Here is a 19,512-nt window from a genome sequence, read left to right on the forward strand (position 1 = left end):
CTCTGCTGGACAAAGAGAGATAATACATGTCTCGGAGGGAGTCAGTGATAGAACACATCAGCCCTGCTGGGGCATAGCTAGAGGACACATCACACAGTAAGTACATCCATGCCTGCCATGAGCATTTACTCAATAATAGCGGTTCTAGACAGTGAATTTCCTCTTTACCTGTGCTATTGTTGTTGGAGCGGTTCCTGAACTCCTGCAGGATGGTCAGCATTTTCCTGCGGTCGATCAGTTGCTGCCTCCTGAATGACAGTTGGTTCATCTCCATGGAGATCCTATCCAGCTCCCTGTGCTCAGGATAGAAAATACCCGAGCTCTGAAGCAAGCTTCCAGAAAATTGGAACGGAAATGGCGCCACACCAAACTGGAAGTCTTCCGACTAGCTTGGAAAGACAGTACCGTGCAGTATCGAAGAGCCCTCACTGCTGCTCGATCATCCTATTTTTCCAACTTAATTGAGGAAAATAAGAAAAATCCAACATTTATTTTTGATACTGTCGCAAAGCTAACTAAAAAGCAGCATTCCCGAAGTGAGGATGGCTTTCACTTCAGCAGTAATACATTCATGAACTTCTTTGAGAAAAAGATCATGATCATTAGAAAGCAAATTACGGCCTCCTCTTTAAATCTGAGTATTCCTCCAAACCTCAGTTGTCCTGAGTCTGCACAACTCTGCCAGGACCTAAGATCAAGAGAGACACTCAAGTGTTTTAGTACTATATCTCTTAACACAATGATGAAAATAATCATGGCCTCTAAATCTTCAAGCTGCATACTGGACCCTATTCCAACTAAACTACTGAAAGAGCTGCTTCCTGTGCTTGGCCCTCCTATGTTGAACATAATAAACGGCTCTCTATCCACCGGATGTGTACCAAACTCACTAAAAGTGGCAGTAATAAAGCCTCTCTTGAAAAAGCCAAACCTTGACCCAGAAAATATTTTTAAAACTATCAGCCTATATCGAATGTTCCATTCCTCTCAAAAACGTTAGAAAAATCTGTTGCGCAGATTATAATCTCCACCCGGCACAGCCAGAAGAAGACTGGCTACCCCTCATAGCCTGGTTCTTCTCTAGGTTTTGGCCTTTCTAGAGAGTTTTTCCTAGCCACTGTGCTTCTACACCTGCATTGCTTGCGGTTTGGGGTTTTAGGCTGGGTTTCTGTACAGCACTTTGAGATATCAGCTGTTGTAAGAAGGGCTATATAAATACATTTGATTTGATAGCCAGACATCCTGGGAGCTGAAATTAACCACCAGCATCAGATATCACACAAAGGTGGAACATTTCAAACACCACCAGTCAATGCTAGCAATCAAGTAGTCCGGTCTGAAACGCATGCCAGTCATGAAGATTGATCTGAATGTATCTAACTTCATGACCCAACAACTACTTCATACCAAGACAAACTAATGTAAGGAGATCACGTTCTGTTTGTACAAGTCAGATAGATTGATGTGACCCAACATGACTAAAAACCAAGAATGCAAAGATAAGAAATATATTTCACATTTTCTCTTATCCATCTTTGCTGCTGCCTGAAAACTAAATAATTACTGTAATGAGACAATATAGATTTGTACCTGGTTTCTCTGGTTGCTCCCAGATTGTGCTGTGGGAAATGTGATGCTCCTCTATGTACTCCAGGAAATAGTGAAACATTTTCTTTCAGTTTTGAACAAGGACTACAGGAGATATTTCCATATTGTGGTTGTACTCTCACTGTTAGACCAGGCGGGACACCCAGGTCTGGTTAAAAGATGTAGCGCCAGCTAAAATTCTAAAACATTTTCACTGAAATAAAGTGATATTTCAGGGGCGTTTTGGTTGCACTGTAGCCTTTATTCATATTTGAAGTGGCACAGTTTTACTGTACAAGATGACAAGAGAATATGTCCAAACAATAAAAAATGGAGACCATACGAAACATTCCACACAATCATATCTACAACATGTAAAAAAACAGTTGAGATGTCCATTGAAAAACCTTTTAGACATCCACTGAGTCATGTCAGTGTATGAATATAGTTGCTGTACATCTCCAGCCAGGTTGAAGCAACGGGGACTGTGCAGGAAACTCACAGAGTAGGCAGGACTCCAATGGTAGTGAAATCTGAAGTTAGAGCAGCGTTATTCATTGTTCAACTCAATGTATTATCAATAATATTACAAACATCAAATATATATTTCAAAAGGTTGCCAGTGTTATACCCCCATGGGGAGTGCAAGAAGTACAAATGTTGAGTCCTTTCAAAATAAGCATTATCTTATAATAATGGAAAATACCACAGGCACATAAGACAGGGGTATTTTCCAATAGCTTTTCTCTCGTTCACACAGCCATAAAATTGTGATAGTTACAGTCAACATTATACTGGTACCACTTTGCCTGTGAACATCTTTCGGGTGAGATCATAGTTCAGAAGACTACTGTACCTCCGTTTCACTTCTTCCTCAGTCTCTTCATGAATGTCACCGCATCTCTGTTTCTGATCCCATAACTGACAATAAAACAATACAACAAATGTTGTTTTCAGTTAACAAAAGCATTATGTAATATACTCCATAATCACAATGGTGTTTGATTGAAACTTACTCCTTTAGTTTCATTTTGTCATCATCAAGCTTCTCTCCTTGAAATACAAGATGAAAGGTTCTCCATACGTATCTCCTTCACAAAAAAAGAAAAACTGTGTGTGTGTGTGTTGTGTGTGTATAACTATAGTTGTGGGGAGAAGAATTTCCCACAAGAATAGTAAACAAACAAACAAAATTACCAACTAGGTAATTTAGTCCCCAGAAGGCCAAATGCTATTTCTAGGGGGTTAAGGGTTAAGATTAGAATTAGTGTTAGGAGCTAGGGTTTGTTTTAGGGTAATGGTTAGGAGCCTGGGTTAGGTTTCGAGTTAAGGTTTTCGGGTTAATTTTTAGGATTAGGGTAGGTTTCGAGTTAAGGTTTTCGGGTTAATTTTTAGGATTAGGGTAAGGGTTACGGTTAGGGGAAAATAGGATTTTGAATGGGACTGAATTGTGTCCCCCCACAAGGTTAGTGTGTGTGTGTGTTACCAGCTGACGTGCTTTACCCCACCCTCCCGTTGCTGTTTCAGCTCCATGAACCTCTGGATGGCTTTCTTCAAATCCAGTACCATAGCATTCTGCACCACCACTATGGCTGACCAACACACATTGGAATGTCACTTACACACACACAGTATCATTCATTTGACCTGCTCAAATAGAGAATACCATATTTTTGTTCTAAGAAACATTAGTCAGAAACTCACGCATTACTTCGCCATCCGCTTTGCATACACGGACCGTCATGGCTTGGCCATACTCCAGGGCAACCTGGGAATTCACCTCCTCCAGAGTCACCTGCAGGAAAGCAACAGACAGTAAGTAGTGAGCCATTGGATTAGGCTGGAGGACTTTACATCATCAAATAGATACATTTCACCAGTATGGATTAGGTCACCAACCTGAATGGGAAGGTCACAGAGTAGAGGGTCCTGTACAAGGCGAGCCAGTCCTTCTTCAAAGATGTCCAGGAATTCAGAGTGTGGCAATGCTTCTTCATCCTCCTCCTCATCTTCCTCTTCAACCTCCTCTGGTTTTTCATCCTCCACTTGGTTCATCTTTCCCTCTGCCTGTCCGAACTCCTCTTCCTTTATAGACAGTCCCTCATCCAGGTGAAGGGACTGGGTCTCCTCCTCCATCATTTACACTGTGAATAGGAGTATGTAACTAAAGTTGCTGACCAGTTTATGTTAGCTAGCTAGCTATTTCATGTAAGAGTAGCTAGCTAGATAAACGAAGATTTTCACACCTTATACTCTAATGATCAACGTGTACAGTGAAATATATATTTGGTTAAGTCTGAAGCTCTGCAATTCATGCTAAAACATTTAGCGACCGGCATGTACGTCACCTACAACATGCCGGAGTCAAACTAGCCCGAGTGGAGGTTCTGACTTGTACCGATTTGGGATACTGCTATTTCTATCATCATTGCTCCATTTCTATGGCTATTTTTCTAATATAATACAATATAGTTAACTTTAAATATGAATTATGATTTTAACAAAGAACCATAAAGAAAGAGCAAATGTAGTTTCTTACCGAACCTTTTTAGATGTAACAACGTTTCACACGAGCGTGGAGGTCAACAACGTTGTCAGGGATTTCGTCATTTAGATAAATGATTGAAATAGATGTACAAACCTAGCTACATTGTGAGATCGGTGCTGACCAATTTAGTCAGAAGAATATGCTTCTGTTTTGTCCAACATGTGGGAATGTGTTGATTGTAGAGGAAGGACAGAAGTGCTATCGATTCGCCTGCAACACATGTCCGTACGTGCATAACATTACTAGGAAGGTAAAAATAAATTTTACTTCATTCCTAGACTTATTGCCAAGTAACTGATGTGTCATGTGTTCTCTCTTACAATGTGTAATTTTAAAACGTATTGATACATTAACATGTCCATCTTTCCCATAGGTAAACAACAGGAAGTATCCCAAACTGAAAGAGGTTGATGATGTGCTTGGTGGAGCTGCAGCCTGGGAAAATGTGGATTCCACGCCAGGTAAATTACCAAATCACCTGCATAATGTAGCTAACATTTCAATCATTCTGTGGTCACTGGTTATCCACAACTCCTCTGTCCTGTCTACCACCGGACCTATAGAGGACAGATGGTCCTAATGGGCAATATTCACTGTTACTTATAGCCAGGTATGTATTTACTCTAACCCTTGTTTTGTGTTCTTTAGAAAAATGTCCCAAGTGTGAGCACCCCCGAGCATTCTTCATGCAGATTCAGACTAGATCTGCAGATGAACCGATGACAACATTCTACAAATGCTGCAATTATGAGTGTGGACATCGCTGGAGAGACTAAACTGGTGTTCAATAGGATCTCTACCTGAGAACACTAGTTGAGTCAGCTGGTTTTATGGTGTATGTGCTGTAGCCAAATCTTATGTTGTCATGCCAGACAGCTTTGGCATAACAGTGAATAAACAGATAGGAGTTTGGACCACATGACTTCTAGTTGACCACACCATTGGTGCTAAGCGTGTTGGAGAAAAAGTAGCAAGTTGGTGTAATATACACTTCTGCCAAATGTACTTCATACACAAGAGTATGTCCTTACTTTATCATTGTGATTAGTTATCTTCTCTGGGTTGTTTCCTATTACATTCAGAAGTCAATTGCACTTCCAATTTATAGCTGAAGATACATCATTTGTGTTTGAGTAGTTGCCAAATGACCAGAATCCATTGTTGGTGTCATTATTTTATCTCCTAGATGTTTAACATATTATAAAAATGACTGTTTTTGGATTAAGAGTATGACCATCTGACAAATTACTAATACTGTAAAATCACATACTGGTTTGTTATGTTAAAATAACTACACTGTATGCAACAGTAATGACCCAACTTATCATTTAGATGTACATTATACCATTTTGTTTTTGAGGGGGCAACAGACCAAACTAGCTACCAACATCAAAGACCATCATTGTGTTCAAAGTTAAATACAATCCCTAAACTCTGCTTTTACTACATGTTTTTACACAGCTTCAAGTCACTTCACACTGAAACCTGTTTCTCTGTGGACTGATAGATCAACTAGAAAATCTCAGCCTCTGACATGTGCATGGTGCTCGGTGAATGCACGGAGCTCATTGAAGCTCAATGTAGTCCTGCATCAATGACAGGTGATCAGGTCTTACAAAATTAGCTAGTCTCCTTACCAGTTGGGTCTTAATGATAATGAAGCTTGGCAAGCAAGGCTATAAAGTATCTAACTGAATGACAGTCCAAACCACTTAAATAAAAACTGTACAGTAAATTCATGGTAATTCTGGTTTTATGAATGTATGAAATTTCACATGGGAACTTGTGCTTATATAATGGTATTGCGAATGCACACATTTGCTTCATTATCAAAATTGAATACATTAACATGACTGGCATTATTGTAACAGCTCTAGCAAAAATCACTGGACATCAAGTGACTATGTAAAGCACATAGAGGATTAAAAAAGACAGAAACACATACTTCTCTCAATTAAGTGAGAACTAAATAAATTAAACTCAGTCTTACCAACTCGAGTTTGTCCTGACATCTGATACATGGTTATTTACTTGTAACATTTAAAATGGATATACATTAAGGTTGTAGGACAAACAGGGTGATAGAACAAACAGAAAGTAGGTCTCAGACATGGACGTAACCTTCATTGTGCTCAATATTAACATGTTAAAATATATTAAATTACAAAAACAACAAAATAGTGACCCTGCAATTGCTGATGATTGCTGACGATTTTGATTAAAGTGACAAATGTTTACAGCTTTCCCAAAGTGTGACCTTCTCTACCCCTCAAGTTCACTCCACAAATGTCAAATTCAGAGCCTTCCCATAACCAAAGACGTTTTTATAAAATATGCAAGATGTACCGTGTCTGCAACTCATCTTTTCTCAATTGTTATAGGTTTCTGTTTTTAGATCAGGTTCAGTCCTGTGTGATGTGTCTATCTAGCACTTATCTAAATGCCTGTACATAGCTAGGTAAGTGAGTCAGGACAATATATATATAGCATAGGCGGCTGGTGGGAGGAACTATAGGAGGACAGGCTCATTGTAATGCCTGGAATGGAATTGCACCAAACAAATCGAATACATGGACACAACGTGTTGGACTCCGTTCCATGGATTCCATTCCAGCCATTACAATGAGCCTGTCCTCTTACAGCTCCTCCCACCAGCCTCCTATGATATACAGTAAGTATAGTGAGTGTGAACAAGTGCTTTAGAAAGCAAGAGTAAAGTTAGGAGGGCTAAATGAAGCACAACACACTGAGCAAATGTTGGAGAAAGAACATAGGCTGCAACTACAACCATGAGGAGCTGTGAGTTAATGTGTGCATAATATATATACACACACACACACGTCTGTCTGTTGGTGGTTAGCAGATACGCTTGTATGTGTAGATGTAGCCCTTGCAGTAAGGGCAGGTGTGTATCACATCCTTGAGATCATCGATCAGACAGGGAATCAAGCAGCAGCCCAGATCACACCTGTGGTAGAGGAGAGAATTACAAAAACAAACCACCAGAGAATAGTCTTATTATAGTTAACCCCGCTCATTTCATTCTGTGGTGTTCGGCCTGAAATCAAATATTTCCTGCCATAGTATATTATTCTGTGTTTATACCATGGTATTGTTGAATACTCGTTTCCGATTGGCTTGAATGTCATTCTAGAGCATGCATTATTTCCTTATAACACATGGTAGAATTCAATGGCTACTTCATTCTTACATGTTCTATGTTTGAGTTGCTTTTGAAAGCAGAAGTTTAATTGAAACCATTATTGGCATTGTTGCATGCGATTTTCATAACAGCAAGCAGGACTGATGGTTCGGTTAGCTATACTAGCAAGTCGGTTTGGTTCCCGAGGCAACTACTCTCACTACAGTGTCTTCAGAAAGTATTCACACCCCTTGAGTTTTTCCAAATTTTGTTGTGTTACAGCCTGAATTTAAATTGGATTCAAGTGAGATTTTGTCATCACTGGCCTAGACACAATACCCCATAATGTCAAAGTGGAATTATGTTTTTTTTTTTTTTTTTTACAAATTAACAGATTGTACCTTTTTTCCCCCTTCCAATTTTCACCTAAAATGACATACCCAAATCTATTTGCCTGTAGCTCAGGACCTGAAGAAAGGATATACATATTCTTGATACCATTTGCAAGGAAACACTGTTGCCGTGATAAAAAAAAGTGTTTTGTTGTCATGCACTCTCTGCAAACAATAGCATGGCATTTTAACTGTAATAGCTACTGTAAATTTGGCAGTGCAGTTAGCTTAAAATCTTGTTAAACTTTCTGCCTATATAAGACATGTCTATGTCCTGGAAAGTTGGCTGTTATGTCATTCTAGTCACATTAGCAACAACCGTCCCGGTTTAGGGACACCGATCCTGTGGACGTTTTAATAAAAATTTAAAAGTTGAGTCAATAAATACGCAACCCCTTTTTTTCATTGGAAGACTAAATAAGTTCAAGAGTAAAATGTTGCTTAATAAATCACATATACAGTTGTATGGACTCACTGTGTGCAACTGTTTAACATGATTTTTGAATGACTACCTCATCTTTTGTACCCCCCACACACACAGTAGTGACCCGTCATTCAGAACAGAGTTGCTTTGACCCCCACATTCTTTAGCTAAAAACACATTTTTGGGGGGTGCCTGTTTTTCATGTTATTTTGGCATTAATACGTGTCACATATCAGTTTGCAAACAATGTAAAAAAAAAGTTAATAAAGACACATACAAATATGATCTCTTTTTTTGGCTTTCTTGCGTAAGGCAGCTCCAAAATGCAGGTGTTTCAGCCTAGTGGTGGTGGGGCAAGCCAGCGCAAAATACGATGCGTAGGGGTTGGTAATGTTCTCTAGTTGCGCCGTGATTGGCTCAGTGTTCTGTTAGAAGTGCCCATCCAAGAAGGCTCAAGGTCATTGGCCACATAAAATGACATGAAATCACATTATATCTACAGTAGCTTTGATTGATACTGACATGATCAGTCCATACCTTTCTAAATCTTTGCTAGTAATCATCATGAATCAAGTCAATGATTTACTGGCAAATCCTTTTCAATCCTTGTCATATGAAGAGAAATAATAGATAAAACGTATCGGTGCTCATTGGCCATTGGACATAAACATTACACAACAAGTTGGAAATCGCAAATTCAACAATGAGTGGTTTGGAAGGAATCTGTGGCTAACTGCAAGTATTGCAAAGCAATCACTAGCCTGCTATTCAATGGAATGGCTGTGTGGTCCCAAGTCTGTGTTTAAGGGTCTCTTTTCCAAGCTTAAAATTCTAAACATTCAACATTGACCATGCTGTCAATCCAGCGTGATTTCTGCCTCGCTCAAAACAACTTAACTTGGAACTGGGAAAATCTGACTACAGCAAGTTCAAGACAACTAGGAACTCGAAAAAAAACCAGGCTCCTACTGTGAAAATAAGTTTTAAACGGTCATCCAACTCGGAATTGTAAGTCAGAAACTCAGGCCTCTTTCTAGAACTACGACCTGAAGATCACTGACGTAATCGTGATTCGACCTTGTTTTTTCCCCAAATTCCCAGTTGTCTGGAAGCAACATAAATCCAGAGAATGCCCAACTTTGATGACAAAATTTGCCCACGATGGACCGCTGTGCCACCTTCCTGTTGAAATGAGCACAGCACAACAAGGTGAGTCCAAAAATGTCTTGTATGCGGCGGCATAAATTATGTAATATGCCAGGGAGATATGTATACAGTAGCTAAGTATTACTTTCTTAGCTACTGTAAGTGTATGTTGTGTAGTAAGCTTGGGTAGTAGTCCATGTGACTCACCCTAATAATTTGGTCTAGTTCACCTACTGCCCTGACTTTGTGGTGCACATGAAGACTATAACCTGTTTTAGAGAAATGTAATCATTGAATATTGTAAGACCTTTCATTGTCTGCTCATGTGCCCTTTATTTATCCTATGGTTCTGACTAGGTGTACAGCGAGAACACTGTAAGAACGGCCCATGTTCTGAATTCTGCCGCTGTACATTTCAAAAGTTCCGAACAAATAGTTATACAGACTACGTCCGTCCTAGCTTGCTCATTAATGTCTTAATCAAAATGACGGATTGCCTCTTTTCAGCTTGTCGTCCCCTTATGCCACAGTTTGTACATCTCAATTGTCAGTAGAAACCACATTTGTTTAAGCAAGTCAGCCATAACAGCTGTTTTTTTAAAGGCAGACAAGGCTCCACTGATAGCCAGGTGTAGCATTGGTAAGGTGTTGGGACTCTGCTGATATGACAGCTTTATGTAGGCCCTAACGGTTTATGGGCACTGTGTCACCGTTATAATGCAATTAATTTATTGTTTAGTTTTGTGGCTTTGCTGGCATGCACACCCCCCACAAAAAAAAAATTGTCCCACCAAGTAGCCACAAACACAGGTTCAACAACAAAGACCAGGGAGGTTCTCCAATGCCTCATAAAGAATGGCACCTATTGGTAGATAGGTAAAAAAGAAGCAGACATTAAAAATTCCTTTGAGCATGGTGAAGTTATTAATTGCACTTTGGATGGTGTATCAATACACCCAGTCACTATAAAGATACAGGCGTCCTTCCTAACTCAGTTGCCGGAGAGGAAGGAAACCGCTCAGGGATTTTACCATGAAGCGAATGGTGACATTAAAACAGTTACAGAATTTAATGGTTGTGTGGATGGATCAACAACATTGTAGTTACTCCACGATACTGACCTAATTGACACAGTGAAAAAGAAGAAGCAGGTACAGAATAAAAATAGTCCAAAACATGCATACTGTTTGCAACAAGGCACTAAAGTAATACTGCAATACTTTTTTTCTTGAACACAAAGTGTTATGTTTGGGGCAACTCCAATACAACATATTACGGAGTACCACTCTCCATATTTTCAAGCATATGAATGTTATGGGCATTCTTGTAATCATGAAGGACTGGGGAGTTTTTCAGGATACAAAATAAACAGAATGGAGCTAAGCACTGGCAAAATCCTAGAGGAAAACCTGGTTCAGTCTGCTCTCCACCAGACAGTGGGAGACAAAAATGGTTGTCTCGCAATGATCAACAACCAATTTGACAGAGTTTGAAGAATTTTTTAAATAATAAAATGGCCAAATGTTGCACAATCCAGGTGTGGAAAGCTCTTAGAGATTTACCCAGAAAAGACGCACAGCTGTAATCGCTGCTTCTACAAAGTATTGACTCAGTGGTGTGATTACTCATGTAAATTAAATATTTCTGTATTAAATTTTTAATAAATTTTCTAACATTTCTAAAAACATGTGTTCACTTTGTCATTATGGGGTATTATGTGTAGATGGGTGAGAATAAAACATAACATTAAATACATTTTGAATTCAGGCTGTAACAACAAAATATTGAATAAGTTGAGGGGTATGAATACTTTCTGAAGGCACTATATCTAGTAAACATGTTAGCTACTTCAGTGGATGTGGAACACATTTCTACCTGCAAATGAACACATTTCTAGCAACAAATGTGTTCAATTATAGCCATGGTGTGAAAGAGATAATCAACTCGGGGCCTTACGCACTCTCTGGAAAATAATGTAACTAAACATATCGTGAAACATCTTCCACGTCGTTTATTATTTACCATAGAACGCATAGCCACTCGTTGGTTAACCTCTATACAATATAGTACACCAACTCTTCCTCTTACCCAACAAAGAAGCAGAAGAGGCAGAAGACAGCGTTCATGAGGCCCACACTGTGGTTGATGCGGGTGATGATGGGCTGCTGGCAGTGGTGACACACAGTCTGTACGGGTGCTGTCTGGAATATCTCCCCCTGTAGCACGGTCACTGTGGTAGCTGTCCCAGGGGGTGCCGTCACCGTGTGAGCCATCTGACCTGCCACAGGTCCAAATTGAATGGGCCCCGGGCCAAACTGCCCCGGGCCAAACTGCCCCGGGCCAAACTGCCCCGGGCCAAAGTGACCCGGGCCAAAGTGACCCGGGCCAAAGTGACCCGGCGGAGGGTAGAAGCCACCTGTAGGGTAAAAACACAAGGAGGCATGTACTGTTTATATTCTGTATACAGGTCCTATGCCAAATGACATGTGTATGCATTTAGAGTCGCCCATCTTATTTCATTCCCTCTGTAGACCAGTGTATGCATACCATGTGGTATGGGCATGGCCCCATCGCCTGGGACGTGTGGCGGCAAGAAGCCTGGCTGTAGCGTGGCCTCGTAGGGTGGAGGGCCATAGTCTGGAGGCAGGGGGTGCCCCTGAGGAGGCCCTGTCGTTACAGGGGCCGCCGAGTCTGGGAGAGAAAAAACAGACAAACAAGAAGCATTTATTAGTGAGCTTTCACAGCAATGATTGATTGAAGAAACATGACTTATGTTGGGCTCAAATCAAGTAAGGCATTGGCCCATTATTGAGAACATGCATCATCATCTGTTGCTGACGCCAGAATAGCCGCACTTGTGTTTTTTCATAGCTTTACAATTCTCAAGGATTTGTTACGTAGTTTGTAACAAATACACTTTGTTGATCACATTCCTTTGACTGATCAACACAGTATTTTGTTGTAAGGAAACCTGGGGTGGAAGGGGAGCCAGACAAATAAAGATTTGTTCACAGACAGGGCCTACTTTCAAGGTTTAACTGATGATGTTTCTCTAGGCCTTCCTCTCACCAGCCACACAAGAGCTGTTATGGGAGGCATTTATGCAAATTCACACCAGTTTCCCTACAGCTAGTCAGCTACAGTGCAAATACTAAATCAGCAGCCCAGTCAAAGAAACCAGATGGTATTTTGAAGTTCACAGGTAATCAAAAGGCACTTGCACATCTGAGCAAACTTATTGCAGATGCATGGCAAAGCTGAACTTCATGAATGAAAAAGAAAACCACACACTGCTCTTGATAGTGTCACTGATCTTTAATAAGCTTACGTATCGGCCTCACGGCCTTCGTCAGAGCTCTGATGAAGTTCACAGGTAAGCATGTGTGTGGTTCCTACCCTGGACTTCTGTCCTTTTGTAAAATAGTCTCTTAAAATGTCTCTTTTTGTAGTCTTGTCCCAAACTAAATGTTTTTTTCCTCCACATCATACACAATAAGAGACAGTTATAGAATAATTGTACCCGGAGCGGCTGGCTGTCCATTCTTCTCCTCGATAAGAGGGGCGCTGGGAGCTCCGGGGTAGGGAGGAGGTGGGTCGCTGGACATGCTGGCTGGACCTTTGGATGGGGGGGCCTGGGGTAGAAGCTCCACTCACCACTGGCCTTGAACTCACTCAGCCACTCTGTGAGAAGAACACACACACAGGCCTATCAGTTCACTGACAGTCAGTTCAATACCCACACACTGCAACATGATACAGCAGCTGTCTCGCACTTCAGCTACTGATGCATTCAAATAAATAAATTCATTTGTCATTTTGTCTCAGTATTGACTCGTCTAGGAAGAACCTAGATCTTTTCAATCCACTCTTTACCTAAACGTGTGTTAGGATAATAAACATTAGTAATGTTTAACATCTAACACACTCACGACAGTAAACATTAGGGAGTTTAGCAATGAGTTGGCAGTCTGACATTAAACAGAAATGACCTCTTAAAGCCACTAATATATACATAAAAACAAAACCTATGGCAGCAGGGTGAAGAGAAGGGACATCAGGCATGATTACCTGCTGATGACAGTGGGGAGTCTCCACCTACAGAGCCTGCTCTTCTGTCAGGTCCAACAGCCTTCAAAAAAAAGGGAAAAGAAAATATGACAAAAGTGTCTTGCATGTGGTCCTATTTGGAAATTGCAATTGCTATTTTCTCAGGCGAATGAAAAACACTAACAGTGTGCAGCCATTAACAAGTGCTAGGTTAATTATAGACAACTTGCTTCCCTCAAACATTGGTACATTGGAATTTAGTCTCCAACATCATAACTATAAGATACTAACACATGCATGCCCATTAATCACAGTCGACTGCATTATGGCATTTCTATGGCTTCAATTCATTCACCTGACAACACAAGCGCTTAACCAAGCTAATCTCAGTAGCCTTTAAATAAAACAAGCACATTGCCTCAAAAATGGAGCAGCAAAGCTGTCTGGTGTAACCAACTTATTAGCCTATGCCAATGAGAAATGTGACTCTATAGTCCTCCTTACTACAATTCACTTTCGCATAAAGGAGATTGACTGGCCAAATTACACAAAAGGAGCAGATATTATTGGAACAGTTAAGAACTAAGAACCTTTACCAATAATGCAGTTAAGAAAATACAATACAAAAAGAGTAACACATACTTAAAGAGAAGCAGTAAATAACAATAGTGGGGCTATATACAGGGAGTAGCGGTACAGAGTCAATGTTTGGGGGCAATGCAAATAGTCTGGGTAGCCATTTGATTAGCTGTTCAAGAGTCTTATGGTTTGGGGGTAGAAGCTGTTTAGAAGCCTCTTGGACCTAGGCTTGGCGCTCCGGTACCGCTTGCCGTGTGGTAGAAGAGAGAACAATCTATGACTAGGGTGGCTGGAGTCTGACATTTTTTATATACTTTCGTCTGACACTACCTGGTATAGAGGTCCTGGATGGCCCCGGTGATGTACAGGGCCGTACGCACTACTCTCTGTAGAGCCTTGCGGTTGGAGGACAAGCAGTTTCCACACCAGGCAGTGATGCAACCCATCAGGATGCTCTCGATGGTGAATCTGTAAAACCTTTTAATGATCTGAGGACCCATAACAAATCTTTTCATTCCCCTGGGGGGGGAATAGATTTTGTCATGCCCTCTTCACGACTGTCTTGGTGTGCTTGGACCATGTTAGTGTGTTGCTGATGTGGACACCAAAGAACTTGAAGCTCTCAATCTGCTCCACTACAGCCCCGTCGATGAGAATGGGGCGTGCTCGGTCCTCCTTTTTCTGTAGTCCACAATCATCTCCTTTGTCTTGATCATGTTGAGGAAGAGGTTGTTGTCCTTGCGCCACACGGCCAGGTCCCTGGTCTCCTCCCTATAGGATCTCTCATTGTTGTCGGTAATCAGGCCTACCACTGTTGTGTCATTAGCAAACTTAAATTATGGTGTTGGAGTCATGCCTGGCCATGCAGTCATAAGTGAACAGGGAGTACTGGAGGGGACTGAGCACGCACCCCTGAGGGGCCCCTGTGTTGAGGATCAGCGTGGCAGATGTGTTGTTACCTACCCTTACCACCTGGGGGTGGCCCATCAGGAGGTCCAGGATCCAGTTGCAGAGGGAAGTGTTTAGTCCAAGGGTCCTTAGCTTAGTGATGAGCTTTGAGGGCACTATGGTGTTGAACGCTGAGCTGTAGTCAATAAATAGCATTCACACATGGGTGTTCCTTTTGTGCAGGTGTTAAAGACACAGTGTGGCGTGCAACAGAGAGGGCATCATCTGTGGATCTGTTGGTGCGGTATGCAAATTGGAGTGGGTCTAGGGTTTTGGGATAATGGTGTTGATGTGAGCCATGACCAGCCTTTCAAAGCATTTCATGGCTACAGACGTGAGTGCTACAAGTCGGTAGTCATTTAGGCAGGTTACCTTAGTGTTCTTGGACACAGTGACTATGGTGGTCTGCTTGAAACATGTTGGTATTACAGACTCATGCCATCTCAGCAATGCAGTGCAATTAACATGGCTACAGAGTAGCCTAACACTTTCCCTAACAGACTCTACAACAACATAAACCTCACCTGACTACTACACGTGTCTGAAAACAAACACAGCCTAGGGAGCAGCTATGCCACCAGCTGTCCAGACCTGCCATCCATACTTCAGCCTACTAGGCTTCACTTTCCCAGTTTAGCTGACCATGCCTGTGAGAGATCACCATGCATGTCAGGGTGTCTCTAATTTGAACATAAGATGATTAGGAGGCTGGCCCAATAAGACAGCGCAATAAAAATAAGCCTGTCAAATAACTGGGTAATCTAAGGCAGTGATAAGGCAGATGAGAGCTATCCAACCAGTTAGTGAGTGTGATGTGAACACTGATTAAGCTGGGGAAATGACAGGAATGTCCAGGGTATGATAGAAATAAAACTGTACAAATGCATGGCATCTGAATGTAGACCACAGTTCTATAAGAGCTAGGCTAAGTTAATACCCGTATTTTGCCCAAGGCAACCTAGATGATGCCATTAATTTGCACTTCCTTTACAGTTTAATAAACAGAACAAGCATTAAGGCCTCGTACAATAGAACAGCATCAGAAATTCAGAATCAGAGTACAGAACACTTTGATTTAAGGGACATTCATTATATCTGGATGAGTTTGATTTGATCACAAACAGTTGAAGCGGGCCTTAATTTGTTCCAACAAAGTAATTGAGGATCAATGGATGGTGATGTTACAAAAAAGTGTAATTGTCAATGTATATGAATGAGCCATCATCCTTTTCAATAATGTATCTCTAGTGAGAGGCAACTTTCTAGAAAGCTTCATCCATCATTTTCCGGAATCCTCTTGCTACAGTAACGTTATTTACGTAGATGATCTGTTCAACCCACCACCAGACCAACACTCTTTACGTAATGTAGCTAGCTATCTAGACATTGACACAGTTTATATCAAACATAAATTGCTATCTTAGCTAGCTAGCTCGTCGTTACTGCATTTAGGACTTGTTGACGAGAGAAGCCTCGATTTGACTGGATGTTTACATCAGCTAGCTAGCGTTATACAACTGTCTGCCTAGTTAGTGTAGTTGCTAATGTAGCTAGTTCAACTAGCTAGTTAGGTATCTATCTAGCTATTATTTTCATCAGTGAAAATGGAACACATTTCAAAAGAACAGTCAAGTAACATGTAACGTTAGCTAGTTCACATTGAGTAACATCAGTTTAGAACTAAACGGTGAATAACGTTAGCTAGCTACGTTACGTTAGCTAGCCGATTGCCTCTCAAATATTGTTTCCTAGTTATCTCTACACTGAATTTACCTGATGGGTTGTCTCTTCCACACAATTTGAATTGGGTGATGAGGATAGCTATATCCCAAGCCTGTTCGTAGGGAAGACAAATGATGGCAACCGTTAGCTAGTCTGTTTATCATGAATCTACTCAACATCCGCCTCTTGTGGTGCTTTCAAGACAACTGGGAACTCGGCGGAAAAAACGAGGTCAAATCACGACATCGGTGAGCTTCAGGTCAGAGCTCAAGAAAGATGCAGCGTTAAAAACTCGGAAAGAAATCAGTTCAATTCAAATGGGCTTTATTGACATGGGAAATATGTGTTTACATTGCCAAAGCAAGTGAAATAGTATTTACAATGTTGTTTGTGATCCACTGGTTGCCCTTTTCACATGGCAACGGCTACAAATCCTGCTGCTTTGATTGCACACTGCTGTATTTCGCCTAACATATATGGGAGTTTATCAATGCTTTATTTGTTTTAGAATTCTTTGTAAATATGTATCTAATGTGGTCATACATTTGGCAGGAGGTTAGGAAGTGCAGCTCAGTTTCCACCATTTTTTTTTGTGGGCACACAGCCTGTCTTCTCTCACGATCAAAGTCTGCTATGGCAGCCTCTCTCAGTAGCAAGGCTATGTTCCCTGAGTCTGTACATTGTCAAGGTTTTTATTAATTTTGGGTCAGTCACAGTGGTAGAGTATTCTGCCACTGTGTACTCTCGGTTTGGGGACAGATAGCGTTCCAATTTGCTCCGTTTTCTTTGATTGATTCTTTCCAGTGTGTCAAATAGTTATCTTTTTGCTTTCTCATAATTTGTTTGGGTCAAATTGTGTTGCTGTCCTGGGGGTCTTTTTATGAACAGAGCCACAGAACCAGCTGACTGAGGGGACTCTTCTGTAGGTGTTTCACCTGTCTTTGTGATTGTCTCCACCCCCCTCCAGGTGTCACCCATCTTCCCCATTATCCCCTGTGTATTTATACCTGTGTTCTCTGTTTCTAGTTTGTTTTTGTTTCGCCAAGCCTACCAGTGGTTTTCCCCTCTGCTCCTGTCTCTCGATTGTTCCTGTTTGCGAGTTTTCCCTGTGTTGACCATTCTGCCTACTGTCCTGTACCTTTGCTTCACCTTTCTGGATTAATGACCTCTCCTTGCCCTTGAGTGGTTTGGAAGGAATCAGTGACAGTGGCTAACTGCAAGCGTTGCAAAGCAATCACTAGCCTGCTATTCAGTGGATTGGCTGTGTGGTCCCAAATCTGGGATTAAGTGTCTCTTTTCCAAGTTTAAAATTATAAATCATGCTGTCAATGAAGAGTGATTTGTGCCGCGTTCAAAACAACTGTTAACTCGGAATTGCGAAAAGTTGACTTCAATGAGTTCAAGACAACTGGGAATTCCGGAAAAAAATGATCTCCGACTGGGAAATACGTTTTGAATGGTCATCCAACTCGGAATTGTAAGTCGGGAACTTGGGCCTCTTTCTAGAGCTACGACCTGAAGATCAATGATGTCATCATGATTCAACCTTGTTTTTTTTCAGAGTTCCCAGTTGAAAGCACCATAAATCCAGAGAAGGCCAGACTTTGATGACAACATTTGCCTAGAAAGGACTGCCGTGCCACCTTCCTGTTCAAGTGAGCACAGCACGACAAGGTGAGTCCAAAAATGTCCCGTATGCTGCTGCATAAATGATGTAATATGCCAGGGAGATATGTTCACTGTATCTAAGAAAGTAATGCTAAGTGTACATTGTGTAGTAAGCTGTTAGTAGCCCATGTGCCTCACCCTAATAATTTGGCAAATTTACTGCTCTTAATTTCACCAACTGTTTTGACTTGGTGGTGCACATGTAGCCTATAACCTGTTTTGTAAGAGCCTTCATTGTCTGCTTATATGCCCCCTTTATTTATCCTACCGTTCTGACTTGGTGTACATGGAGAACACTGTAAGAATGACCCATGTTCTGAATTCTGTCGCTGTACATTTCAAAAGTGCTAAACAAATAGTTATATTAACTACGTCTGTCCTAGCTTGCTCATTACTGTCTTAATCAAAATTACCGATTGCCTCTTGTCCGCTTGTCGTCCCCTTATGCCACAGTTTGTACATCTCAATTGTCATTAGAAACCACATTTGTTTAAGCAAGTCAGCCATATCAGCTATGTTTTTTTAAAGGCAGTAAATGAGGCTGATTGAACTGTTTTGCTGGCAGACAAGGCTTCGCTGATAGCCAGGTGTAGCAGTGGTAAGATGTTGGGACAGCTTTATGTAGGCCCTAACAGTTTGTGGGCACCGTTTGTCACCGTTATAGTGCAATTAATGTATTGTTTAGTGTTGTTGTGTTGTGTTGTGGCTTTGCTGGCATGCATCCCACCTATTATTCATTTTTTTGCCCCAACAAGATTTAAATGCTAAAATCGCCACTGGAACCACAATGATTTGTCTTTCTTAACATATATTAATATGCCTCGTGTGTTTTGTTTGTAAGCTCAAGTGATGTCCAATGGGCCTTCGAAAAACAAAATACTTTTTCTGTCTGTTATCATAGAATATGGGGTCATCCTCCAGGTTGTTTCTGAAACAAATTAAATATTTGTCAGAACATTTTGAGTCTAACATAGGGAGGGTTTCCGTCCAAGGTCAAGATAGAATGCCCTGCCCTGTTGTCCACTCCAGCCGCTAACAAGCTGCTTGTATCTGTAGTCGCATGTCAACAACATTGATGTGATGATTAAGCTCATTCACCACCAAATATGGTCTACCTACCGGTTTATTGAAACTCTACACTCAAGCTGTTGTGATATGTTGAATTTGATTACTGTACAATTATTGCAAGGCGCATTATGATGCAAAACCAGGTATAAACAGATAAACAAGAAAGTAAGGCTTTGAGAAAATGTACTTGAGACCTGTACTAGAGTTTTCTCCCAGGTGCCCTGGCATGTATGTCTCTGCT

General features: G+C 41.1%; 3 protein-coding genes across 4 annotated transcripts; 1 reads left to right on the forward strand and 2 right to left on the reverse strand.

Annotated features, from left to right (window-relative positions):
• Positions 1-1,828: 1,828 nt before the first annotated feature.
• snrnp25 (small nuclear ribonucleoprotein 25) lies at positions 1,829-4,274 on the reverse strand. 2 transcript variants are annotated; one of them, XM_052518771.1, is made up of 6 exons: positions 4,127-4,274; positions 3,487-3,731; positions 3,292-3,382; positions 3,074-3,179; positions 2,604-2,678; positions 1,829-2,508 (listed from the first exon to the last, which is right to left on the reverse strand). In XM_052518771.1, the coding sequence occupies exons 2-6, from the start codon at positions 3,724-3,726 to the stop codon at positions 2,451-2,453; spliced, it is 570 nt and encodes a 189-aa protein (XP_052374731.1). In that variant the 5' UTR covers positions 3,727-3,731; positions 4,127-4,274; the 3' UTR covers positions 1,829-2,450. The 2 variants fall into 2 exon arrangements, with proteins under 2 accessions (XP_052374731.1, XP_052374732.1); XM_052518772.1 differs by lacking the exon at positions 4,127-4,274 and adding an exon at positions 3,834-4,077.
• Positions 4,243-6,133, forward strand: polr3k (polymerase (RNA) III (DNA directed) polypeptide K). The gene is made up of 3 exons (XM_035771145.2): positions 4,243-4,385; positions 4,509-4,596; positions 4,784-6,133. Exons 1-3 carry the CDS (start codon positions 4,275-4,277, stop codon positions 4,909-4,911), a joined length of 327 nt encoding a protein of 108 aa, XP_035627038.1. The 5' UTR covers positions 4,243-4,274; the 3' UTR covers positions 4,912-6,133.
• Positions 5,871-16,746, reverse strand: LOC118384531 (cell death-inducing p53-target protein 1-like). The gene is made up of 6 exons (XM_035771138.2): positions 16,587-16,746; positions 13,308-13,368; positions 12,760-12,920; positions 11,787-11,930; positions 11,328-11,655; positions 5,871-7,103 (listed from the first exon to the last, which is right to left on the reverse strand). Exons 3-6 carry the CDS (start codon positions 12,842-12,844, stop codon positions 6,992-6,994), a joined length of 669 nt encoding a protein of 222 aa, XP_035627031.1. The 5' UTR covers positions 12,845-12,920; positions 13,308-13,368; positions 16,587-16,746; the 3' UTR covers positions 5,871-6,991.
• Between the last annotated feature and the right edge of the window lie 2,766 nt (positions 16,747-19,512).

Source organism: Oncorhynchus keta, chromosome 5 (assembly GCF_023373465.1).
Source record: "Oncorhynchus keta strain PuntledgeMale-10-30-2019 chromosome 5, Oket_V2, whole genome shotgun sequence".
In the NCBI taxonomy this organism is placed as follows: domain Eukaryota; kingdom Metazoa; phylum Chordata; class Actinopteri; order Salmoniformes; family Salmonidae; genus Oncorhynchus; species Oncorhynchus keta.

Bases quoted from the DNA above. Each gene is read 5' to 3' on its own strand.
- snrnp25 (XM_052518771.1), bottom strand. From the start codon at position 3,726: ATGATGGAGGAGGAGACCCAGTCCCTTCACCTGGATGAGGGACTGTCT. The intron at 3,383-3,486 runs GTTGGTGACCTA...GCTTTCCTGCAG, and splicing joins TCTGTGACCTTCCCATTCAG to GTGACTCTGGAGGAGGTGAA. The intron at 2,679-3,073 runs GTAACACACACA...TTTTTTGTGAAG, and splicing joins GGGGTAAAGCACGTCAGCTG to GAGATACGTATGGAGAACCT.
- polr3k (XM_035771145.2), top strand. From the start codon at position 4,275: ATGCTTCTGTTTTGTCCAACATGTGGGAATGTGTTGATTGTAGAGGAA. The intron at 4,386-4,508 runs GTAAAAATAAAT...TCTTTCCCATAG, and splicing joins TGCATAACATTACTAGGAAG to GTAAACAACAGGAAGTATCC. The intron at 4,597-4,783 runs GTAAATTACCAA...TGTGTTCTTTAG, and splicing joins AAATGTGGATTCCACGCCAG to AAAAATGTCCCAAGTGTGAG.
- LOC118384531 (XM_035771138.2), bottom strand. From the start codon at position 12,844: ATGTCCAGCGACCCACCTCCTCCCTACCCCGGAGCTCCCAGCGCCCCT. The intron at 11,931-12,759 runs GTACAATTATTC...TTTCTCTCCCAG, and splicing joins TGGACAGCCAGCCGCTCCGG to ACTCGGCGGCCCCTGTAACG. The intron at 11,656-11,786 runs GTATGCATACAC...TTTACCCTACAG, and splicing joins GGCCATGCCCATACCACATG to GTGGCTTCTACCCTCCGCCG.